Below are 25,450 nucleotides of genomic sequence, written 5' to 3'. Positions count from 1 at the left end.
GCAATTGCCTTGTGCATCACTTGTTTTGTATATTCTTTTATCATCATAATAATTATTATTCCCTTCCTTTTATTCCTGTCTTTATCTCCGCCCATGAGTGTTACCATTTTTCTGCTTCTCTTCCCATCCCACTGGGGGAGATCGAGCAAATGGCTGCATGGCACAGATCCTGCAGGATCAAAGCACACCACAAAGGCACATTGTTCAAGGAAGGATCTTGTTTGTAATCCTTCTGTATTTCCATTCACTCATTCACTCACTTTTCTCTCTTGCTAAGAACTTAAAATTTGCCATTTTTTTAGTTTATAGTCTTCTTTGAGGAAACTGTGTAAGGCGACGGTGTAAGCGGAGCCATGTGGAAGCTGCGGCTGCCTTTGTATCCCATTACATTCCTGAAGTCAGCTGTAGATGTTTTTGATTGCAGTGATGTTTGTTCAATAACATGTGTTGAAGGCGCTGTTAGGCGGCTGGTTGGTGCATTACCTCAGCAGTTCGTGCTCTGCAGGCGGGGTGGGCAGTCTTCCTCTGGAAAAAGTCAAAGAGAATCACCACGAGTTCAGTCACTGACGGGTGACCAGAACTTCGCTGAGCTTTAGGGTCTTGCTACAAATCACAACGTCAGTTTGCTGAAGTACACAGCCAATACAGTTTTCTACGTTAGTAGAAAAAAAATTACCTCACGATATATCTTCCTTTCATTTTTTCATACATACATATAAAGGAAAAATCTCCTATGATTTCCACTTATACCTTGGAAAACTATGCCAGCTGTTCACCAATTAATTTTAACGTACTGAGAACAGACACTGTATTTCTTAAGTGGAGAATTGCTTATTTGGCATTTGCACAAAGGAGCTGAAGTGCAGCCTGCACAATTTGAATACAATTTTAAAGAGTATTTGAAGGATAAGAGTAGTAAATCTCATAGCATTGCCCTGCGGTATGTGCTGTGTTCTGAATAATTTCTCTGCCTCTCCATTTCTAGAAGCTTTAAGTCTTATGTCAAGATGTTGAGTTGGACTCGATGGTCCTTGTGGGTCCCTTCCAACTCAGGATGTTCTGTGACTCGATGTTGCTTGTTTTGAGTTAGCTCAGTTGGCACCTTATTTAATTTTGAACTGCCTGAAAATACTAAGCTGTATTTGTTTTTTACTGGTGTTGCTTTCAGGTATGTTTTTTTTTCTGTGTAATCTAACCATGAGATGTGGTTATGGTACATCAGAACATACAGAGTGGTTTTTGTCTAGTTTTCTGTTTATAAATGTTCATTTTATGTAGGTTATTTGTTGAGGCTCAGCTGTTCTGACTGTGAAACCATTTTCTGTCCACTTGTCCCCAGTCTCATTCACTGCCCGTAGACTTGTTATTGTTGTTACGGTGCCTTTTCCAAATACATGCTTGTTTTTTTTTTTTTTTTTCCCCACCATGTGTAAGGTTATCTGTATTCTTTTAATCTATAAACTTTAGTTGAGATGGAAAAAGTAATAAGCCAAGACTGCAGTAATTAAAGCCTGAGTGTCACTGAGGTAACACTCAGTTAACACTGAATTGTGTTTCATTCTCTCTTGTTGTAAGATGAAAAAAACTGTCCACGCTGTTGGTGACCAGGTGTTGGTTAGTTAATTACCTGTGTTCATGAAGGTCTGTTTTCAGATGATTCTTACTGAATCATTAGGATAGCTTTAAAGAAATGGGAACAAGAAAATGGATTTTAATGCCACTTAAAGTCCATGGTCAAGATGTCTGTTTTTACAGATAGATTGGTAATGGCTGTTTTCTTTCTGGAGAGTGTAAATGCTGAGAATGGACTGATATGTATTTTATGGACTGAAGTAGTAAGCCAAGCGTTTATAATAATAACGTGAAAATATTTAGGTGTTGAGTTTAATTGAAAAGTGAACCCATTTACTTTTGACTAGCAGTAACAGAATTCCTGGCTGTCCTTGATCCAGGACCATGCCATGTTTCTTGTTATCTAGGAGTGCACATCCTGTTGTAGGTGATGCTGGTGGTTCCTGAAATCTGTTTGCTTCCTCAGCTCAAGAAAATCTCTCCTTAATAATGCATGTTCTAGGAGTAGTAAAACATGCTTTAAAAGCAGCCATCTGAATCTCAGTTGGTTTTTCATGCAGTTTATATTGCAGTAGTTCTGTTCACAAGAAGATGTTATTTGACTTCATTTTAGGCAGGACTTAACTGCATGTGAATGAATGGCAGGAAAGGCCATGTTAAGAGACAGTCGGTCATCATCAGGAGTTGCAGTTCTTCAGTAAGACTTTTTTAAAGTAGTCTGAGGTCTTCTAATAAGCCTTGAGAACCTGATTTGAAAAGCTATGTGACTTACAAATTAGAAGCTCAAAGTAGATTTGTTGTTTTTCATGTTGAAATTGAGGAGCATGTTTAGTTGCAGAGCTCCACAAATCCACTCTTCAAAGTTCACTGAAATGTTCTGGTGTGAAAGACGTGGATACTTGTGTGGCGTTCTTCCCAGCTGAAAGAAACGAGTGTTTTATCATGCATGAAAAGAATATCAGTAAAGAATTGTTGATGGCTTCCTGTTTTTTTCATGTTGTCCCACTTCAAAAAAAAAAAAAAAAAGTGATTTTGGCTAATGCTTGGATTATTGTTTTTATAACAATGCTTGTGTATCCCTTGTTAGCTGAAGACCCTCTGAGGCCAGTCCACTGGCCTGACTGTACGGCTCTATTTGGATGTAGAAGAATGACTAAAACAGAGGATGGAAAAAAATATTTTTTCCTAATATTGCAGTACGGCAAGAACTAGGAGGTCAAATGGCAACATAGAATTGTTTTAAAGGGGTAGACCTTGCTATTGTTCTACACATTTTTAAATTATTTGTAACAATGAATGATGAAAGGCTATAGAACTACCATTGTAGGAAATATTTTGGTCACTGTTTTTGCACAGCACTGCAAAAACCCCAGTGAGAATGTGGGCTTCATCTTTATTAAATGAAAACATAGGTAGCTGGAGTCCCTGCGGTTGAAATCTTAATTTTAAAATCTGACTTCAAAGTGGCAGCAGTGCATTTTGAAGCAGGGCTGGCTGAATGTCTAGAGTGCTGTGGTAACACCCCCTGGCTCTTGGCATGTTTCAGTGCAGATCCAAATCCGAGTGAGTATATCTTGTAAGTTGGTCTGATGCTTGACCCAGCTCCATACACCCTATTAACCTTTTGATGAATTGTTTTGGTGAAGGCTCTCTCTGACTCTTCATTTTCTTTAGCTATTGCTACTGGAGCTATGGGGTGAGGAAGGAGGACACTTAATGTTTCTAGGTATTACAGAAAAATGAGATAAGCTGTGATAACTGCTTTGTGGATGTAAACCAGTCAGGAGCTGATGATGGGCCTCATCTCCATCTCAGTATTTACATTCTGGGCGTGTCATTGTCACACATGCTAAGTATTACTTTGAATTATGAGTGAAAGAGCTGTGTTCAGCCTTGGGTTGGTTGTGCAGTCTATCAGTCTATGCCCATCAGTTCCTGCTTACAGGTAAAGGAGCCAAATCTATAAAAGTATCTGGCCCTGGCTCTTCTGAGACGAGAAACACCTGTTAGCTGTGATATGGCCCTGCTATCCAGTAAGCCCCAGGCAAGGCTCATGGCTGTAAGGTGCATCTATACAGATCCACACAGCTCTGGTTTTTGAGAGTTAACATGCAGATGATCTGACACGATGACACGCGTTTCTTTGCATGCATTGCAGTGAGCGAGCTGTGCTGATGTGGTTACTGTCAAACGCAACCTGTAACCATGATGGGGAAATGGAAGTTCCAAGAAACCAAAGAGAAGCAGAGGGAAATACAGGGAAAATAAATGGAAGGATTATAATTCTGACACAGTTTTTTCCTAACCTGTTATGCCAGAAGGCTTCAAGACCGATATAATTTGTTTCCACTGAACCCTTGAAAGGATCTTTCAAAGTAGGTCAAATACCATTTCCTTGCTTTAAAGTTGTATATCTTCCGCTATTTGTGAAACTGTAAGCAATCTTGAGAATGAACGAACTGTTCTGAGGTGCTCAAAATGCACAGTTATGAAGGTATATCTCTGCATATGTTCCTGATGTCTTTTAGTAGTTAGTGTGTGAAAAAAGAATCGATCCAATCCACAAAATTTGGAGTAAATAGTACTTTTATGCAGTAATAGAGGCTTCTACTTAGCTACCAACCTCATTTTTCTCCCTATTATTGTGAGCTGACATGATTTTCTGTTTGAAGCTTATCACGAGGCACATCATTTTTTCCTCTTATTTTTCTCCCCATAGTCCTACTTTTTTTGTTCAACAGGTACCAGAAATTGTTACCACCACCACCCCTAAAGAATTGCTTATGTGTGCCCATGAAGGCCGATGTAAAGCTTTGGTGGTTGTCATTGGTTTGTCACTTAGGGAAGTAGAACTTCACCTTTGGCGAGGTTATTTAATGTCAGTTTCATGTTTGCTTTTGGAAATAAATGTGCTTTCATCTTCATATGCCTACTAACCTCCCTTTATTTGGGCAAAAGTTTGGTGATGATCTACATGAAAAGGTGTTGTGACTTAAGAATTTTACCTAGGTATGTTTGCAATGGAGCAATTTCACCCCTTAGCTTTGAAAGTCACCTCTTGTGTGATGTCTGACTGAAAGGGTTGTCTTTGGCAAATGTTCTTCCAAGCCATGTTTCTGGTGTCCACAGCAACTGGTGCAGAGGGAGGAGAGGCGTCCCTGGCTGATGCAGACAGGATGGGTGTGCAAATGGGTGGGGGATTGGCCAAGCAAGAGGCTGCGGGAGGTTGAGGAAGGTAGCGGACCTGGAACAAGAGGAGGCCTCGTGCTTAGTGAACAGGGTGAAGCAGAGGCGGTAAATGGATGACGGATTGATGTGTTTGTGCCTGATAGAGCATACTAATTTTAGAGGACCTGAAATAGCACCCAGAATTATAACAAAATGTTGGTGAAAATGGCTGTTGGTTTTCCCATTTCTTTCCTGTGAGAGTTTCTGGAGCAGATAATGGCATTTCCTTACTACTGGTTTTTCCTTTATCTGACAGAAAATGTTTGTCTCCTATTTTGCCTCCTGAAGTGTACAGATCATATAATTTCACACCATATTTCTCTCCTCTACCTAGTTTCCCCCATGAGCCTGTTTTATTCACTGCAGAGACTTGGTTTTGAACACCTGCCGCTGGAGGTGGAAGATGTGAGTGGATGAGGCAGGTTTGTAGGAAGGGAGTGAGTGCTCCCACATCAGGGTTTTCAAATAGGGTTTGGGAGCACTGCTTTGCTTCCCAGAGTTCCTCAGGAAAAGTTTGAGAACTGGCATATTTCTGTAGGTCTATGTCTAATGTCTGTGTAGTAGAACATAAAATATTCTTATTCCTCTGTACAAATTTATGGTAAATTATCTTAAATTTTTGTAGACCTCTTACCTTGTGTACTGTGTACCCTGCTGGTCATTGTGGTGCAGAAAGAACAGAGCGAAACTGGAAAGGGTGGAGGGATGGAAAGCATAGCTACGCAGAGAGTGGCTTTCGAGCAAGAAATGATTGATTGGAATGGTATTCTTGAGTTTGGAGAGAAGTAACCGAAGGCAGATAGAGGATAGGTGTCAAAATCAGAACTGACGTGATGGGTGAAGACAACAGATGGTTCATTGCCTCGTGTTGTTCAAGATCTGTTGATATCAACACTAACAAACAGGATCAGGCTTAAATGAAAGGATGTGTCTTTCATTCTGATGCATAGCTAAGCTGTGGAGCTCCTTGCTTCAGGATGCAAAAAGTTTCCACAGTTTCAAAAGTGGAAGAAAATTTGAGGAAGAGTTTTGAATTTAAGATGTCATATATCGCTCCACAAGTTCTTTATTTAAAAATCACTGAATATCTGGAGAAAATGCTTTCTGAATATTGCTTCTAAGTGATACGTGCTTACGTTATTTCTGTTTCTCTCCCTTTTCATCCTAGTGCTCTTTGCTAATAGCCCCAGATAAAATGCTGGACCAGATGGACCTCTGGTCTGTCATGTGGTGGCTGTTCTTAAGAGTGCTTCTGATGGTGAGCAGTCTCACAAAGCAGAGGCAGGAATCTGATAATTTTGTACTCAGAGAACTACTTCAGTAGTATGTGGTAAATGAGAAAATGAAGCTGCACATGAAGAAGAAAACAGAATTTTTAATAGTTGCTCACAGAGACCCTTTGATAAGCCATGTCCAGGGAATGCAACCAGATTTTTGCATGACTAAATTTAACGTGATCATAACATGAGGTGATTTTTTTTAAGGGAATGAGGCAGCTGACTGAAGTCTGCATGTTATATGAACTGAAACTTAATAGTTTGCAGGGTATTCTTATGTTTTTTTCACAAAAAAAAAATAAAAAATAAAAAAAAATTTATATGCCAGCTGTTGTTTTCCATGTAAAATACTTGTTGTGTGCCTTTGGTTGTGTAGAGGCTGGCTCATCTGGCCTTAACTAGCTATTAATACTTTTTACTAGCTCCTTGGAAGTTTTTTGTTTGTTTGTTTTTTGTGCTTTTTTTTTTTTTTTTGCTTGAAGAAAAAACAAGGAATGCAACACTGCATGCTTTTCAAGTGTTTTGAAGTATAAATAACATCTAACATATATTTTTTGACCAGTGGACATCACATAATCTATGCTCCTTTGGTCATAAATTCCATTGACTAGTATTTCTAAATAGCGTTGGGCATTTTATATTTTTCCCAAAGCAGTCCTTTGTTTATATCAGGTAAATATAAAATGACATCCCTTCATTTTGTGATGTTCCTCCACCTCTTTTCTTTTTTTTTCCCTTTTCTTTTCTTTTTTTTCTTTCCTCAAGCTGCATCAGAATGGCATGGTTGTTTGCTCAGTGTAAATTGAATGCATTGTGAAGTGTAGCCTGTGACTAATCGCCTCTTGCTGTCTCTGCCTATTAACTGACTGACGGTGATGTGGTTGTACCACTTTCTACACATGGCCCCAAGGATCTGGCATGGTGACACCCATATTAAAATATGCAACGCTTGATTTCCAGTGACATTCTGGGTTGGAAAATTAGAGAGGTTATAAACTAATGTTGTGGCTGTTTTTACCCCTTTTGTTTTAATGAATATTAGGTGGTAATAGAGTAAGTTGTACGTGTTTCATGTCTGAATATGAATTTTAGTATACAGTCAGTGTTCTAGAGGCTATTTATTTAGACATTTTCTCCTATCTTGTTGTATTAATGTTATCCTAAAATTCAAACGCGGTCTGGAATATGGTTTAAAAGGTTTTTGGTGGTTGTGGTAGTTTTTTTTTTTTTAACAGAAAATGCATATAAAATTTTTAATGTTCGGCATCTGACAAGTTAGTTTGCATAATTACTAGATAAGCACATTATGAAGGCACTTGGCTTTTCAAGTTTGCATGCAGCTTCATGTATCTTACAGTTCACCAAATTTAAACGTGCTGGGCTAGTAATTTATTTATTGGCAAATGTGAAACTTAGAGGTTATTGTGGAGAGTAGCTGTGAATTTCTTGATTATTCATTGGTTTCTCGATAGATCCGAAATTCTCTCTGTTGAGAATATTTTCTATAGTCTTCATCCTTTTAAGTAAAAGTATTCCGTCTTTTTTCCCCTACAATATAAGGATTCCTAAAATAACGGATAGAGTTTACTAAAACATTCTGGGTCAGTTTTTGAAACCTAAGGTAACTTGATGCTTAAAGCTTAAAGAGGTAAGCACTGCCCCCTTGGACAGTTGTTGGTTTCTAAGCATCAGTTGAAAGGGGATGAGACTACTGTCTGTTTTTGAAGTAATTAAAAACAAAAACCACAACTCTAGCTGGAATTCAATTTGAACAAAGTGTGTAGTATATTTTAGCAATGAAAATACTTGTTTAATCACTGAAATTATTTTGTGTGCATATGTTTTGTGACTATGCAAGTGTTTTACTTAAAATTACTAAAGGAGGATCATTAATTTTTTTCAATTTTATTTTTTAGGGGTTTATAAGAAGAAATAAGAACCATTTCTCAAGTTGAAGACAAAGTAAAAGAAAACCATATCATGTGTTAGAATACCGAAGAGTGAAATTTCCTGGATTAGTATATTTCTGGATTGTGAAGTGAAGAAAAGAAGAGGTTGAAAATGGGGAGAAAGAAAATACAGATCACGAGAATAATGGATGAACGGAACAGACAGGTGAGAAACAAGGAGTCTGCATGAACATGATCATCAGTAATCCAAAAAGTGAATGGAGACTTAAGTACCTTCATTTCCTTAACTCACCTTTTTGAAGCTGAGTTTTGTCTTCATCTGTGTCTACAGATGGCATTACCAGAACACAAATAAGAAATACATCTCTTTATGTTTATACTGCATTTGTAGGGAAAATTGTTGTTATAAGTAATATCAATTACTGCTTTAAATCAAAATCATTGTATAACTGTTAGAACTTTTCCTATTTAAATGGTGCCTCACTCAGTCATTCCAGTAGATTGGAGGACTGTAGACAAGCTCTATTGAAACAGACGCCTTATTGGATCTTACAGCTACCAGGACCACATGGTAATGAAAAGACAGGATGAGAAATTCAGAAAGGATATAGTAAAAGTATTTTGGAATGACTTAGGATCTTCAAGAACAGTCATCGTGAATCAGACCAAAAAACAGCTAGTCCAGTATCTTTTCTCCTGTGATGGTCAGAAGCAAATAACGAGTGAAGTGTAGGATAGAGGTGCACATGTTACACTGCTCTGTAATCCTCTTCCAACTTCTAACTATTCTTAGCTCAGTGATTTCCTGAGCTGGATGTGGTTTCCGTATATTTAGTAACCATTAATGGATTTCCACCCTCCTGCCCCCCCTCCCCAGGGGACTTGTTCAGTCATGCTTTGAGCTCTTATAAAGTTGCAGCATTTATAAGATCTTTTGGCTCAGACTTCCTATAGGTTTGTTACCTGTTATTTCAAGAAAAAAAATCTCTTTAGTAATGCTTCTGCTAGTTTTTTTTATCTCTTTATGAAGGAGGCAGGAATCAGTCCCTACCCAGTCTATCTGTCTATCTTGCTTGTTATTCTGTGGACTTCCGCCATATTGTCTTTTCAGCTAACTTTTTTCAGGCTGAAGAACCCTGGCTTACTTGATTTTTACACTGAATATATTCCACACCTCGATCAATCTTGCTTCTTGTCCCTAAACCTTCTTGAATACTGCTGTATTCTTTTTTTGAAGGCAAAGGGACCCAGAACCGCACTCGGTATGCAAAGTGCATGAAAAAACATGAACATATAGCAATGAAGCAATGGCTGTTCTCTATTCCCTTCATAGACCACCAACTTGATGTTGTTTATCTCTTTATAAAGATAATGATTGATGCTGAGGGTAGCGACAGAGTTCCATGAGGCTGTCTTGTTGCTGCTGCATTAGCTCAGAGCCCATTGTTTTGCGAAATAGGGATTGTTTTTCTCCCTGTATCACTTTAAAGCAGTGTACACTCTGAGAAGGCTATATATAGCAAGAAAAGTATTATTGGAGTTTGGAAGAAAGCCAGGTATTGTGTTTAAACAGCTTTAATCACACAGTGACTGTGTGTTTGATGTAGATAAATGTCTGAAGTACAAGTAGTAAAAGCAGATGAATTATAACTTCTTTTAGATCTTACTGTAGAACTTCAGGCAAATTGAAGAGGTAGAAAATGATTGCTCCTCCCACCCCCCGTTTAACTTGGTTGGAGGAAGTTGGACAACTTTGTCAGATTTGAAATAAGAAATATCCTTATACTATACCCTGACTTCATTGGCTTTATTCCTTTTTTTTAGGATCTCCATATCATAGCTTTTGTCAGTGGAGTCAATCTTGTAGAGGCGTTGATGGTGCTCTTTAACACAACTGATGTATTAATTTGCTTTTAAGATTTTTTTGTTGATCTAGGTAAGGATAAGGAGGATATTTAGGGTTTATTTTGCCAACTGCAGAGCATAGTTCAGTTGTGTCCTGTCAGTTTTTCTACAGCATGTGTAGTTGGTTAGTAGGTCATGCATGAATATGAGCGATGTCCTGTCTTGCTGTTTAGTGTGTTTTTTGTTTGGAAATGCAAATAGAATGTGATAGATCTTTGCCTGTATAGCAAGTTTGTGTAACTTGTGGGAAGAAAAGCTAGTGTTATATCAGAAGCATCTTATTTCTGATGGGATTGTATGTGAGCTCAAAACAATTTATGTAGACCATTACTCTGGGGGATTACAATTGTCATGAGGCTGTCATTGTATTATTAATTAAGAAGTCTTATCTGCTTGAATGAGCTGCAGGGCATTTATGTTCATTAAGCTGAAGAGAATAAAGTACAGTAAATTAGATACCCAAGGAGCTCAGTCTTGCTGCCTTTACTCTCTTCTTCGTCTGCCCTTTTTGCTAACCAAAATAGAATAGTACTGAGGAAGCCATTGGCTTGCAGTGATCCATAGTTTGTTTTTAGTGTGGTCCAGAATGGACTTGCACTCTAAATGGCAAGAGACAGAAAGAAACTAATAGACTGCTTTGTAAGTTCTTAAGTGAGAATTGAGTTAATAACAAGCGATGTGCACCAAGTTAGGCCTGGACTCTGGTGGGAGTGGGGCTTTTAACCACTGGACAAGCACGAAGCAAATAGCCTTATGAGATGAGAAAAATAATGAATGAGTAGAGAGGTGAAGTTGCCTTTTGTAGGATCATACAGGTCCTCAGTGGAACTAAGCTTTCAGTCTTTTTACTTGCTGACTTCTCAAAGTACTATAGTATGCACACATCTTGTTTATGATGCCTTTTTTCTGATAAAAAATAAGCATAAATGTACCTTTCTGTACCTGCACCTACTCAGGTAATGATCTCTAACAGTGTCTTGTAATTGCAATATCAGAAGAAGAACAACTGCTTTAAAAATAAGTTAAAAAAATAAATAATAAAAATAATCAAAAATCAAAAATGTGAATTCACAGAGGAATCAAAAAATGTAGTTCTTAGCGTCTCATCCAAGACAGGCTAAATAAATCCCAAGTTTTCTGAAAAAAATATGCGTAAAGTGGCCAAACTGCTAGGAGACTTAAACATGATTGATTTTAAAAAGTTTTTCTTTAAAAAGCTGCTGGTTTGTATTATATGTGGTTAGCAAAATTTCCACCTACATTTGTGAGAAATATAACCAGTCAAGCTTACATTTGTACTTGGTCAACTTTCTGAATTGTTAACTGAAAACAGAATACCGACAGAAGATGCAATAAGGTCCACCCTGCTGGATTTTTGGCATCTTGTCTCAATAATGTATTGTAATTGTTTAACAATAAATAGCTAAAGAGGATCTGCTTGCCATCGTTGGAATTTGTGTTAGAGCACTCGAACATAAAGTTGTTTCCAAAAGAGTTTTGTGTCTTAATAGAGGTTCTTTACAAAAGATTGAATAAAAATGTTACTGCAAATATTCATCTGAATACAGATGATTCAGGTCTCGCGCAGGGCAGTGTGATTAGTGGTCTTCAAGAAGTTTCTTTGTCAGAAACACTGCACAGAAACTTAGGTGGAACTGGGGTTATAATGTGTCTGACTGCATTCATGGGAAAAAAATCTAGTCTGTTCAACTTCCTTCCATGGAACTACAGAGATGTTTAAAGGAACCTTTTTTGGCTCTTACTGTCTTGCATTGTTCAACGATTGGATTGATTTGACTGTCAGTGGGTGAGCTGAAATAAAGAGAGGGTTGCTTTTTCATAATTCGCACTGATTTTTTAGACGTAGGAAAAACTAGATCATTGCCTGAAACTTACTTTGAAATCTCAAACTAGCTTCCTCAGAATGAGGTCAAGACTAGATCAACAGAATCCCTGGGAGTTTTTTCTGCCTGGTTTCAGTGCTTTAGTAGTGTACCCCTTAAGGTAATGACTCGCCTTTCCCTCAAACCAAGGAATCCTAAGTTTTGTTGCAAACTTCAAATCTATGCACAGTATGTACCAGGTATGCTTTTAGGATTTAGTTAATTGGCATCCAGTTACTTGCATATAGTAAGCATATTTCAAATGATTTTTTTTCTTACATGTATGCCGTAGAAATTGAGGGAAAACAAAAAGAACCTTCTCTGTTGAAAATTATATTTGTAGAATGATATGGATGTTATAAGGAAGCCCAATATAAATGTTAAATCAACATTTTAATAGGTATTTAAGTTTATTCATATGAAAGGGACAAGACAAGTGAGAATTTTCCTTGCTGTTCTTAGTGTGAATTGAAATAACCAAGAAGGCTTCTTAAAAATGAAATCTGTGGTTTTAAATGAGTATAAACAAATGATCCTTCTTTCTTTGTTTGTGCTTGTCCTAGTCCACAGTACTGCTTTGGCAACGATCACACACATTTCTCATATGGTAACTTGGCTTATTTTTAGACTTGGTCTCTTCCTCGCACTAGGAATTTATTTGTCCTGGAAACCATGTTTTACATGTGTTTTCATTGTATATGTTATGATGTCTGTCTTTACGTGGTTAAAAGTGTGCAGAATCATAATCGCATACTTTCAAACATTAAACTTCATTGTTCCCTGGGAGAATTGTGCTTATTTTAGAAACAGGGAAGTGTAAAACTGACAGTCAAATAATCTGTTCAGTATTATGCGATATTACTAGGCAAGAACAAAAAGTGGATACTGCAGAGTACTGACGGTATAGTAAGTGGAGCATAAGTAGGGGATAGAAGGAAAGCAATGGGAAATTGCCTGGAACTTGGCCAAGCAGACATGAGTTGACTTGCTGTCGAGCACAAGGCACTCTCACTTCCTATCCGTCCTGAAAGTGTACTGATACAGCCAGAACTGATCCATATTCTCATCTGTCCAGCTCTTATGTTTATTACCTCCATTTGTACTGTGGCTAGGTGTTAACAGCCCAGGTTTTCAAAACCCTATGTACAGAGTGTTCCTTGTGGGGAGAGAAAGCATTTGTTAAAACAGTTTTTTGATAGACCTGGATTATGTTTTATAGGTAGAGAGGAACCTCAGGTCTGCAATACCTTTCCCAGCTTATATGGGGCAAGTGCAAAAAATGTGAATACTGTTTTAATAACTAAGTTGTCTGCGTGCTGTAAACATTTGTTAGCATATCTGTCTGCATCCCTTTGTGAGACTTGTTACGTACTGAGAAGGATGGTATGCATTTTGTGTTATGGGTAGTAATGAAGTAATACGTATAAGATCATAATCTCTGGAAAAAAATACATTAAGGTGTCTATACACAGCATTTTCCCCTCCATATTCCAAAAATGCCTTATAAACTTCAGAAATTCATAAAGCAGGTTTCATTGATTTGATTTGACATCAAATACGTGGACACTCTTGTATCCTTAAGTAACTGAAATCTTGTGAAAGGACTACATTTTAAAGCTTTCTTCCATGAATGATGGCAATTTTTATGAATACCCTGTTTGGCAAATGCTCCTTTTGTGATAATATGTAATGGGTGTATTTTCACCCAGCAGTTCTAATAGGACAAAATGATAGTTCCATCCTGTCCCTTAAAAGAATCAAAGTTGTGAGTAACTAAAGCTGATAGAGGTTAACTCTAATCATCACAGGAGAAAATATTTTAATACTTGGAGATAATGTTGGTTAAAGAGAAGGAAATGAAGTTAGAGGATCCTACAAGCTTTGACTCTTCTTGGTAGTTACATACTTGATTATAGTCCTTTATCATTTTATCTGGAAAAAAATAATTATTATTCTTTCTTCTCTAGGTCACCTTTACAAAGAGGAAGTTTGGATTAATGAAGAAGGCATATGAGTTGAGTGTACTCTGTGACTGTGAAATAGCACTCATCATTTTTAACAGCTCTAACAAACTCTTTCAGTATGCGAGCACTGATATGGACAAAGTTCTACTTAAATACACAGAATACAACGAGCCCCATGAAAGCAGAACCAACTCAGATATTGTTGAGGTAACAATTTGAAAAGATGATCTGTGTTCTTATCTCCTTAAGGCTTCAAATATTGAACAATATAGTATTTTAAGTTATTTTAACTAAATGTATTTAATAACTTGAAAACCTTGTCGTAAAATGTCAATTGCTGTTTTCAGTCTGATTTTTCTAAGGGTTTAAGTTGTCTTGAAATCTATGTTGTCTTTCCATTTGCCATCTACCCCCGCCAGCTGATTTCAACCAAGTTTGATAATGGAAATAGCGTATGAAGGATGTTGTTTTTTGGAAACAACAAATTAATTGCATATTAAGAATAAAAATAAGGTCTAGAGAGCGGACCTCAATCTAAACTACAATTACAGTTAATTTTGTTGTCCAGTTGCTTTGTATGTCAGTTAAAACATTGTTAGAACATAGTAAAACGACCAGTTTCTGCAGTAATAGAATAGCATGAATATTTTTGCTCAAAGGTTGTAGCTTCTGGTCTTATTGTGTTTGTGCTTCAAATATAATTTCAGATCGTATGTATGTATTTTATATAATTCCAGTATGTAATTTCTAAATTAGGTACAGCGGAAATCAGGGGTTGTCTTGGCAGTTGGAATCTTTCTATATTGTGACTGGGTTTCAGAGGAGTCATGTCTCCTGTAGTCTTGTAAATGGGCCAGAACAGGTGGCTGACTTGCATTTAAATTCTGAAGTTGTCTTCAAACAAACACAATACTTGTTAGGAGTGATTTAGGGATAGTGATTAGCCTTCAGTGTCAGCTGCCTTTTGCGATCAGAAGGAAAACCTCGCCAACTTCTGTCTTCAGCTTTGGGTACTACTGAGAGAAATAATATAAGCTTTAAAGAGTTGAAGGAGTATTATTTAGTCACTGGATTAGTATAAATAAGGTTAGCCACTGTAGAGGAAGGGAAAGCCTAATTCTTGTAAGGTAAGCTTTTGCCTGTGACAGACAGATTAGAGATAGGGATGCAAGCAGGCTGACTTTCATTTTGCAGGCCTTACTTGCTATGTTATGATTTGTTGAAATAGTGCTGCTTCTCATCCTGAGGAATGGGAACCTCTTCCAAAATTGTTTCTGTGCCAGGCCACCTGTATTTTATTTGTTTACTCAAACTGATGTCAAGTATTTGACTCCTGGCAGCTACATAAGAAAGGGCAGACAGTGTTAAAGTGCATATTTTTTTTCTATTCTGGGGGGAATATGCAAACCTGCAGATTGCTTAGAATGTTGCTTCTGTAGGTTTATTGTATTATACTAGTAAGGGACTTGAGATTTCTACTATGCTTGAAAAACAGGAGAATGAATTAAAATGATTTTGTGTACTTTTAGTCTGTTCCTAAGAACAGACTTCATTTCTTAGAAAAAAAAATTCCAAGACATTTAGCCCAAGAGGGAAGCGGATACTTCTGTGGGATATGTTTTTTTTTTTTTTTTTTTTAATGTTCTCTAAGGTCATGGCTGTGTTCTGGATGGCAAAGTTAAGTAAATCAGTAGGATGAAATATTTATAAGCTCAATATATTTAAGGTAGCTTGATTGTTTCTCTGTTGCATTCCAGGAATAAAAATTTTGTTGTACAGTAGTTGAGAGAGATTCTGCAGTTTCATTTTTGCAACTGATTGCATTTTAGATTTGCTCTATTTGGTCGGTAACTTTGTTCTATTGACTGTTGTTCTTTAGGCAATTAGGAGATTTTAGTCGTGGGTAGAATGGTTTGCTTCCCACTATAAGTAAATCACATCTTTTCCTTAATTTAGAAAAACAATCTTTTTTTTCGGAAGGTCATAAAAATAGCGATTCTTAGAGAAAAAATACTGGTTTTCCTGTTTTTGCAGTTTTAATTTTGTTTTCCAGATTGTTGGCTTATTCTACTGCTTATATTTGCCATAAGATCTTTATTTCCAGTGTATATTTTTTCTGTTGTTACTTAGTGGTAATTCTGCAGCTATCAGGTCTCTGGATTTAACAATATTGTACAGCCAGAATGTATCTCTTACTGGGTCTCACCGTTGCAGAAGTATAGGAGATAGCTGTATCTAGGATTTTAGCACAATTTGGACAAAACTCACCCAAATTCTAAATGTGACTATATTGTGAAATAAAATAAAATTGAAGAGATACGAGAGAGATCACAGTCAAAGTCTTGGTTTCTTAAAATTGCACCCAAAATCGGCACTTTGGTAAATATAAACCACAACCTTCTCCATAAATTTTCTTGATTTAAACACGAGGAAAGCTAAAATGTCATGATAAAGTGTTGCTATTTTTTAGTTGTTATTCCATTTCTTATTCTGTCATATAAAAAAAAAGATGAAATAAGAACTTCCCATGCCAATTTGTTTGTATTTAAATTCCAGTGATAAAAGGAGAAAGATTATCTTAAATTTTCTAGGAACAGGTTTCATTCTTATGATGGGGTCACGAACAGATGTGACTCACAAATTATGTGGAAAATTACCTACTTTTCTGCTTTGCAACAGAACTGAATTGGCTCAGCAGAGAGTATGACCTGCTTTGGAGCAGATGCAGTGATAGGTACAGCATGTGGGTATGCAGGGGTGTGAGAGGAGGGATGTGAAGGAGGAGAATGAGACTTCTGTACTTAAGCAGCAGCAAATTGTCAAAAGGTTGGTGCTTCATGTAATTTCACCATTAATGAAAGGTTGTGGCCTGATGCAGGTCAAGTTACAACACCAGTGTTTTAGAAACATTCTGAAAGAACATGAGATGGCTTCTAAAATGTGCCTATTTGGAAATACAACTTAACCAATATGTACATGTATTACAAAGGGACTAAATACCATTAAGTATATCCTAAACCAATTTAGCATAATTAATTTAATTTTAAGGAGTTACAGCTGATTTATGTTACTAGTTAACATTTAGTAATTCATTTGCATCCTTGAACGTGACAGGTAGTGTTTATTATATTGTAGGCTCACCGCGAAACTCGTTATGACCCACTGTGTTCCTGAGGCGTTTGACGGGGGTTTTGTTACTGTGGTAGAGGAGAAAGCTAATTCCAGGCAGGTCAGAAGCTGTATAAGGGAAGAAACAGATCTGCTGATGCTTGTTTTCAGCAATGTGTAGATGGCGATATTGTAAACGATAAAATGCAATTGATGAGACATCTTCCCCTTAGAGTTGCCTACTGCTCAGTTTTGGCATAGGAATTGCTTTTGTATGCCCAGAGCTTGGTCTCTCGTCTTGCTGCTGGAACGTTTGTGTGAAAACATAGTAGGAGGGAGAGCACTGATGTCTTAAATGAATATTAGATTTTTTTTATATGTTCTCTGCACCCGTACATTTTTAATTGTACATCTTATTGCAGATGTGAATGCTCTGTTTTTTTCCTATATTCTTCTCTGTGTTCTTATGTAAGAAATACGTTTTTTCAGCCATCTTGGCAGAGTCAAAGATGTGTGAATAGCTGGAGTTTGATGTTATGCACTTGGATTTTATTTTACATTTAGCTGTCTATATACCAATGGTATACTTGATGATAGTCCTATTCCCTGCCATTTGGTAGTGTGAAAATTAAGGGAAATTGTCTAGTAACAGGCAGTAATCAGCTTTAAAGGATAATTTGTATGGCACTTCTGTGCTGGATTCACAGGCTTGGTATGAAACAGAAGGTCTGGGAATAGCACCTAGACGTACATGGATACACACATGGATATGCAGAATTTGATGAGAAGGATTTTCAATTAATTGATCTGATTTTCTTCTTTAGTAGTTGTCACACTTTGCTTTATATCCGATCCCTCCAATCTAGATATGCATTAGGCACACGATTTGGGCTTCTGTATTTTGCTATTGGAAAAACAAACAAACAAAAAAAAACACACACAACAAACACAAGTACTTTGAATGTTTTAACGGTGTTACTATTGTTTGATCCACTTGCTTTGGTCTCTAGATAGCTTCAGCTGCAGTGTGGAAACAACTGGTATCCATTTAAAAGAATGAAGGAGCTTAAAAAATGGTTCCAGTTGAGTAAGGAAATGACTTGATAATCTGTTCATAGTGCTGAAAAGATGTAGGCATTATTGGACTTGATTTGCGAAATGATTATGTAAATGTAATTATACTGCATATATAACATCTGAAATACTTGGAGGCAGCATGCAAATGCCTTTGAGACATCTTAAGTAGGTGATTCAGAAGGATTTATGTATGGTTAAGGACTAAATAACTTTTAGCTTACCTTAAAAAGAGAGAAAATGCATAAAAACTGAACTGCTTTGGAATATGAGTCACTAAGAAATGTGGATGTATAAATACGTGTGTGTACATACACATATTGAGTCTGCTTCTTCCGAGTGGAAGTGTCTACTGTAAACCTGACTTGTAAACAAGGTGTGGCTTGGGGTTTTATTTCCCACTCGGGGTTCAGGAAGAAATGGCTTCTTTGAAAAATTTAACATTCTGTCAAGGTAGCAAATCCTTACTTTGAACGTGGGTACAGGGGTATTTCATGCTGAGCAGAGCAGTTACCTCTCACAATGGGGTGTCATTTACTTGCTTTCCTCCTTGTCCCCATATTTGGGAGATTAAGTTCAAGACTTAATCCCCAAAGTCTTTTTTTTTAATTTCTTTTTTGATTTCATTAATTTTTCTGTATTTTGTGTCTGGTGGAGTTGTTCTATTATATATGTAGAATGTTTTTTTTAATTCTTACTTGGCCCTGCTGAAATTTCTTTAGGCATACCAGTGAATAACATTGGTGTTATTAAAAAAAAAAAAATAAAATAATAATTGTTAGTGACTTCAAGAAAGTCAACAGTGTTGAAAAAAATGTGAAAACAGTGAAAAAAAAAAAATCGTTCTTAGTTAACGTTGTTTTGTGTTCCTTTATTTTTGATATATAAAGAATTGCCAGAAGTGAGAGAGGCTTAATTTTTTATAGTTCTGGCTTGCCTCTAAATAATCTAAAGCTATGCTTTCCTTCTGTCTAAACCAATGATTAAATTTAGTTTTATAGGGTTAAAAGAACTACATTTATCTCTTAACAAAAAAAAAGTGTCTTTTAGCATAAAAAAAAATAGAAAATTAGTGTGCATGGCCACTAACTTTTTTTCAATGTCAGTGGTTGACTTCAAAACAGTAGCATTAGCTACTCTTTGTATTCTTATTGATTTAATTTTGTTGGTATTTACAATGTAGCTTGATTTAAAACATTCTTAAGAATAGCTGTGTTTACAAACCTTTACAAATTTTAAATAGAGGTCTTTTTAGACCTTCACAAATAAATTCAAAATAGAGAAATTCTATTTGTGAAAGTGACTCTTTTGTTTTTGTTTCCTGGTGTCTTTTGTAGTGTTTAAAGAATTTCTCATAATTTTTGAAATATGTAGGGTGGGCGCGCACAGTCCAGTTCCCCACACTGCTTTCAAAATATGCATCCAAGATCACATTCTGGGTTTGGCTGTTTTGGTGACTTTGTGTTAAGTAGGACTGAAAAGCACCTGCAAGAGAATCAGCAGCTTCTCACAACTCATTAGTGCCAGAGTTCATGCAGGCAATCACACTCAGACATAATTATCTACCTTGTATTAACAAGTTCTTCAGGCTGTGCTGTCTTACGCGTTCTGCAGCTCTTGTGCTGCTGCAGGGTTCGGTGTTTCTGAAGCTCTGTGTTGCTAGTTAGAACAGCAGATTTGTACTTGGCGATTTTCAAAGCGGGGACTGGCATCCGTTACTTGAGAGAGTGACTTCGGGCAAGCTGTGCATGCAAAGAGCAGGTCTCAGAACAGTGCATCACCTGGAACTACAGTAAGGTAAATGACTATTTCTTCTGAAGATGCTCTCGATTTGATTGTAGGGTTAACGCAGCCCCAGCTTTTGACTTTCAAGCTCAAGGGTATGACAGTTTGATCATGTGTTCAGCTGTCAACTGTGCCAATCTGCCTGACTAACCACCTTGCAGAAGGGACAGCAGAAGTGCCAACATCTTGATCATGGGTGTTCATCAAACTGTTTTAGCACAAACCCTGAAAGAGGAGGGAGAGTGTCATTTATAGGATGCTTTACTGCTTGTTTCCTTTTGGAGCTCAGCATGTTGATGTGCTGTGTTTCTGTTGAAGAAGCTTCTAACACATTGTTTTTGAACAGTTTTAAAGTTTGGGCCTTTAACTGATGGTGCTTCTGCTGTAGCCCTCCAAGACAAATTGGTCTGAGTGTTGGTTCTTTCATCTAACCTCCTACCCACCTACACTGAGATGCGGCTGTGATGAGAGAGTTCTCATCGTGTAATGGTGGTTGTGGTTTGCCCATAGTGTTTTACTGAAAGTAGGGTCGCCCACCTAGGCTGTAAGATTCTTGACGCTCATCTGAGTAGAGGACTCGATGCTGATCCTTTCACCACATGTGTTCTGCTTAGTAATGTTTTTATCAGTAAGTATTTGTGGTGGTAGTTGTTGTGGTACAGACCTATCAATCTGCTAACAGACTTTTTTTGTATTGTATCTTTCTTGTTCTTCAAAATACTTACGAGGCAGTACGCATGATGTCTGTAATGGCTCTTCTGTGACTTACTGGTGATGGTTATGATAGCTTCATAATGTCACATCACTAATCCAGTATTTCATGTGGAAGCTTGCATTTATGCCATTTGTAGTAGAGACTATGGAGTATCAGTTAAGTTAGTTAAATTGTGATAGTGTGAATATTAACATATAAATGATGTTTTTTTCTGGAATTACATCAATCAGTGACTTTCAACAGAAAGTGTTTAATGTCATTTTAATAAGAACTCCTACATTTATTGGGAAAATTATGAAGATATTTTAAGTTCCTAAACATTGGCCCACTAAAGATTTGTCTAGCTGTACAAATTGGTATTTAAAGCCCTGCTCTTTTTTTTTGCATTGATTTACAATGTGATGCTTGTGGACTATTTAAAATAAATAAATAAATAAATAAAATCAAGTATGCCAGAGTCAAGCCAGTCTTTGCTCAATGCTGACATTAATTACACAAGGCAGAGTGAAGCTTACTCAGAGTTCACTATCCCTGATTCCTATTCAGCCTTTTCTCTCTACCTCGGTAGATCCAATTTCTGCATCCATATTCTCCTCCTTTCCAGGTTTGGTGGGCACAGTCTTCAAAAGAGTTGCTTTTGCTTTTGAATCATTCACTAAGTGAATGCAAGGAAAGGCACGTAAAATATATTCCTTTGACACATAACAGAGAAGTTCAGTATTCAGCATGAGTTATGAAATACTTCAGCTTTATGTGCCTTAAAAGCCTAGATTGTAATTAGTTTAGTTTAGGAAGAATAGAAATACATCTGTTTGGCACCTTTATTTGCAGAGAGGTTCGTTGCTTCCTGTTGTAAATATTTATCTCAGTTGGTGTTTTCAAGTACCCGTTTCCTGTTGTTTTATTCACCTTTATTGTTTTGCTGACTTTTTCTAAACATTTTGCAGCAGTATTATGAGCTGGGATAATGCTGCTAGATCAAGCTCATACACCTTGCCCCAACCCCAGTACCACTAGTAAAGGTAAACGAAGCTGCTTCTGGCAGACAGTAGTGTATCCAGTTGCCATAATCTTACATGTGAATGGTATTTGAATTATTTTATGAATGCTTTGACTCTACCAAACATATTTATTGGAAGTAGATGCTATTCGTGTTTTAGTTACTGTTCTCATAATACTAATTTATCTTGAGCACCAAGCCTTTGAAATAGTTTCTGTTTTCCTTTCTACTTTTCAAGCTGTAATGAGAAATTCAGGACGTGAACTGCTTGAAGCAGCAATTTGACATTACCGTATAGGTCAGTTGGCTGTAAGAAACCCATGGTTTGTACGGTCATGGTCATTGGGTTGTACGAGAGCTGGAAGATTTTCTTTAGCAAACCACTAAGCAAGTTTTGCAAGCAGAGTAGTAGATAATATTTTTCCTGAAGAATTTCTGAAAGACTCCGAAGTGAATTATGCAGCTGAGTTTGTTGCCTTTGGAAACTCTCCATGTTCCATAGGACTTATCTGCAATATGGTGTTACTGAAAGGAGGCATTCAGTCAGGAACTGCTGTGCTGATGGGCTGCTTTAACCCCTGTAGGTATGCGGACAGGTATACATGGGAGGATGCATATGTACATACACATGCTGTCACTTGAGTAAAGGTTGAAAATAGCCCTTCTGTGCCATAAAATATAGGTAGACACTCTCTGATCTTTCTTACAGATAGAACTGGATTTTCTTTGGTTTTACTCTGTTTTGTTGCAGACATCATTACTTGAAAGGTCTATGGAATGCCTTTAATTTGTAAGTTAAGGAATAGTTTCTGCTTCCTGAAGGCTAGCATAGATCCTGCGTTGTGTCTTTTGGTTTTAGTAAAAAGATTAAGATTGATTTAGATTGTCGATTTAGTACTCCTCAGTGGAAAATTCTAGTTGAAGGTACCTTCTGTAAAACAGGTAAAATGAAAACTTGCTCAGCAGTATATGATTTAATAATCTGTTACGGTGTTTAGAAAGTGAAACAAAGACAAATGCATCAGGTATCAGACTGAGACCCTAGCTTAGCTTTCCCAGAGGAAACAGTGTTATCAATACTAATGGATTACTAATCATTTTAAGCCTTAAGCACTTCATTTAGGAGTGAGTAATCAGTCTGATTCTGTAGGTGAGTAACTGCATCATAAAGTCCACAGTTCACTGAAAATTTCTCAAAAATCTTAAACAGGATTTCAGAGCTTCCCTTCCTGACTGCTCCAGTGCATTGTGTAATATTCTGGTGGTGAGCAAGAGGAGTGGATTTTACAGCCTGTAAAATTGTTATTCAGTAATTGCTGGTGGTTTATCTATTTTAAAATAATATTTCACAGCAAAGATGGTTCAAAGCAGAATTTTAGCTTCATACCATATCAAGTCTAAAAACCTTTTGTATGTGTTATTTTATATAAATGAGAGTTTGAATCCTGAGTGCCATCTTTATCGTATCTCGGAGGAATTTGACAGCTAGCTTTCATGTTTGGCAAGCTAAGGATACATGTTAAAATTTGCCAGATACTGGAAGTGCTCCAACATTTGAAACAAGACCCTGTCTTTTCTTAGAGTGGAATATAACAGGGACACTGATAAAATTTCAAGTCATGAACATTTTGTGTCTGTAAATGATGAATACCTTTGCCTAAAACTGAACATAGAGCATTGTCTACAGAGCTCTCCCTCATGTTTTACAGCCTGTTGCTCTGCAGGCTTCTAATTTCTTGGTTTTTAAAACCTTGCATTAAGTAATTAATCCTTAAAATATTTTTCCTAACATAATATTTGGCTGAGGAATTAAAATCATTGTAACAAACTTGAACATGATGTGCTATACTCAGAATTGTTGATGTCTAGATGTATTTTGCATAGTGTCAATAATTTACTTTTGATACTTTTTTAAACTGTTATAATACTGCTACTAATTGAGCACAAGTACGGAAAATAGTATTTGAGCTGACTAAAAGTAGAGTGCATAAATTTTTCAGCTTTTTCTTAGTATACATTATTTTAGTTAGGGAGCTTGCCAGAAAGGTTGGTGAGCCCTTCTTTGTTAAAAAGTGGAGCTCTCCAAGTTGTTTAGCCTGTAAAAATGGTGGTTGTAATCTAACTGGACTTCTTATGCACTGAAGTTTAGAAGGCTGGGCACTACTGATTATTTTTTTTTTTACTTTGCTGCTCTGGTATGTATTTATTTGGGGCTATAACTAGAATGTGAAATTGGATGGGAGAACAAAATGCAATTGAAAAGTGACTGCAGTACTGGAAAGAACAGCATTAGAGCTGAATTTGAGTAGCCTCCTAACGCAAAGGAAAGGAAAACAGCTTTGTGATGAAATTTGCAGATGCTTACATAGTTGAAGTTGAGAATATTCAGAGATCCAGAGGAAGATTCACAACGTCTGTAAACAATGCACAAAACAATCCAGTACATGTAATTTGTTTTGTTAACAAGAGATTCTAATCCTTGGAGATGTGAAGAAAAATGGGTTGAGGCAGGATTGTGTGGGGCAGCCTTTCTATCTGGCAAACCAATTGGCCGGGGGGAGCCAGCCCCAGAAAGTCCCACCCATTGTAAGTGGAGAGCACATTCAAGACCAGCTGATGAATCCAAACAGGTACAGGTCTGTGGGACCAGATGACGTGAATCCCAGGGTCTTGAGGGAACTGGCTGATGGAGTTGCCAAACCTCTCGCCATTGTAGCTCAAAAGTCCTGGCAGTTGGGTGATGTACGTGGAGAGTGAAGAAATGGAAACGTCATGCCCCTACTCTTCAATAATTAAAACAAAGAGTTGGACAAAGAGCACTACTCTGCAACAGTTAAAACAATTAGGACACATTCCTTCTTAGAAAGAGCGGTCAGGCATTGGGACAGGGTTGCCCAGGGAAGTGGTGGAGTCACTGTCCCTGGGGATGTTCAAGGAAAGGTTGGACGTGGTGCTTAGAGACATGGTTTAGTGTGTGACATCGGTGGTGGGGGAATAGCTGGACCAGATGAACTTGAAGGTCTTTTCCAACCTTAATTTTTCTATGATTTTATAATTTTTTTTTTAAATAGAAATTTAAGCCTACAGAGACTGTGTTGATGAACTTCAAATGCTGAACAGCGTTACTGAGTTGAATTAAGTATTTTTCTCTGGCTGCTTACTTTGCTGCACTTAAGGTTCCCTCCTGCTTTTATTTTAGAGAGTGGCAAAATTTCTATATCCAGTATTTCTGGGTCAGGCCTTGAATTTGTGGAGCCATGCTGTTACCTGGGAGAAAAACGAAACAATGCTACTTCTGAAGCCAAGTGACCTGCAGGAAGTTTAAAAACTATAAATAGTTTCCAGTGACTAAAAATACGCCTCATAGTAGGGGAGAAACGGTGATATGTAAAGGGTGATACACAGCAGTATTGTTCAGGGCGAGAGGAATGAAATAGTTCGTGTTATCAAAGAAGAAATTCAGCCTGGTTTTAGGCTCAGCTCCTTGGCAGTAGCATGTAATACGAAGCAAATAACAAAGCAGTTGTCATGCTTTCAACTTGCTGTTTTGCTCTATGTGAAGTCTGTAATGATTTATGTTGTTCTCGCCGGCCCAGCTCAGCTCTCTCTGCTGCAGGAAGGTGAACTGCATGCAAGGAATATGCCCTTTTTTTTCCTCTCGGATGTTTCATGTAATAAGAATGAAAACCGGGTGGGAGTCTGGTGCTGTGACTGTGTTTTTTTTTTTTTTTCTTCCTTTTTCCTTTGTGTATGAATATCTCAGAAAAAAGGTGGGGCTTTTTAGTAGGTTGCTGTTACCCGTGATGGGTTTGGACAATGGTTTGCAGCTGCCAGAGAGGACAGGCCTTCCCTTCTGCCTACTTTGCATCTCTGGTGCTCAGCCCGTTTATTCCTGCTATGACAACTGAAAACAGACCTATCAAAAATAAGTTAGAGAATGGCCAAGGAGAACTCTGCTGTTCTAGTGAAGAAGAAAATGGCTCACTGCAGGCTGAAACAGATGCCAGAGCTGGCTTAAGACTTATATCT

The 25,450-nt window shown here is 37.3% G+C and overlaps 1 protein-coding gene across 9 annotated transcripts in view; it reads left to right on the top strand.

Moving 5' to 3' along the window:
* The window catches only part of MEF2A (myocyte enhancer factor 2A), an 88,885-nt gene that overhangs the window by 29,260 nt on the left and 34,175 nt on the right, over positions 1–25,450 (top strand). For all 9 annotated transcript variants that reach the window (XM_068695907.1, XM_068695906.1, XM_068695909.1 and 6 more), the window contains 2 exons: positions 7,994–8,192; positions 13,743–13,946. In XM_068695907.1, coding sequence (XP_068552008.1) covers positions 8,139–8,192; positions 13,743–13,946 — 258 coding nt within the window. In that variant the 5' untranslated portion in view covers positions 7,994–8,138. The remainder of the gene's footprint in view (positions 1–7,993; positions 8,193–13,742; positions 13,947–25,450) is intronic.

This window comes from Anas acuta, chromosome 12, assembly GCF_963932015.1.
Source record: "Anas acuta chromosome 12, bAnaAcu1.1, whole genome shotgun sequence".
In the NCBI taxonomy this organism is placed as follows: Eukaryota; Metazoa; Chordata; class Aves; order Anseriformes; family Anatidae; genus Anas; species Anas acuta.
This window is presented reverse-complemented; position numbering and strand designations above follow the sequence as displayed.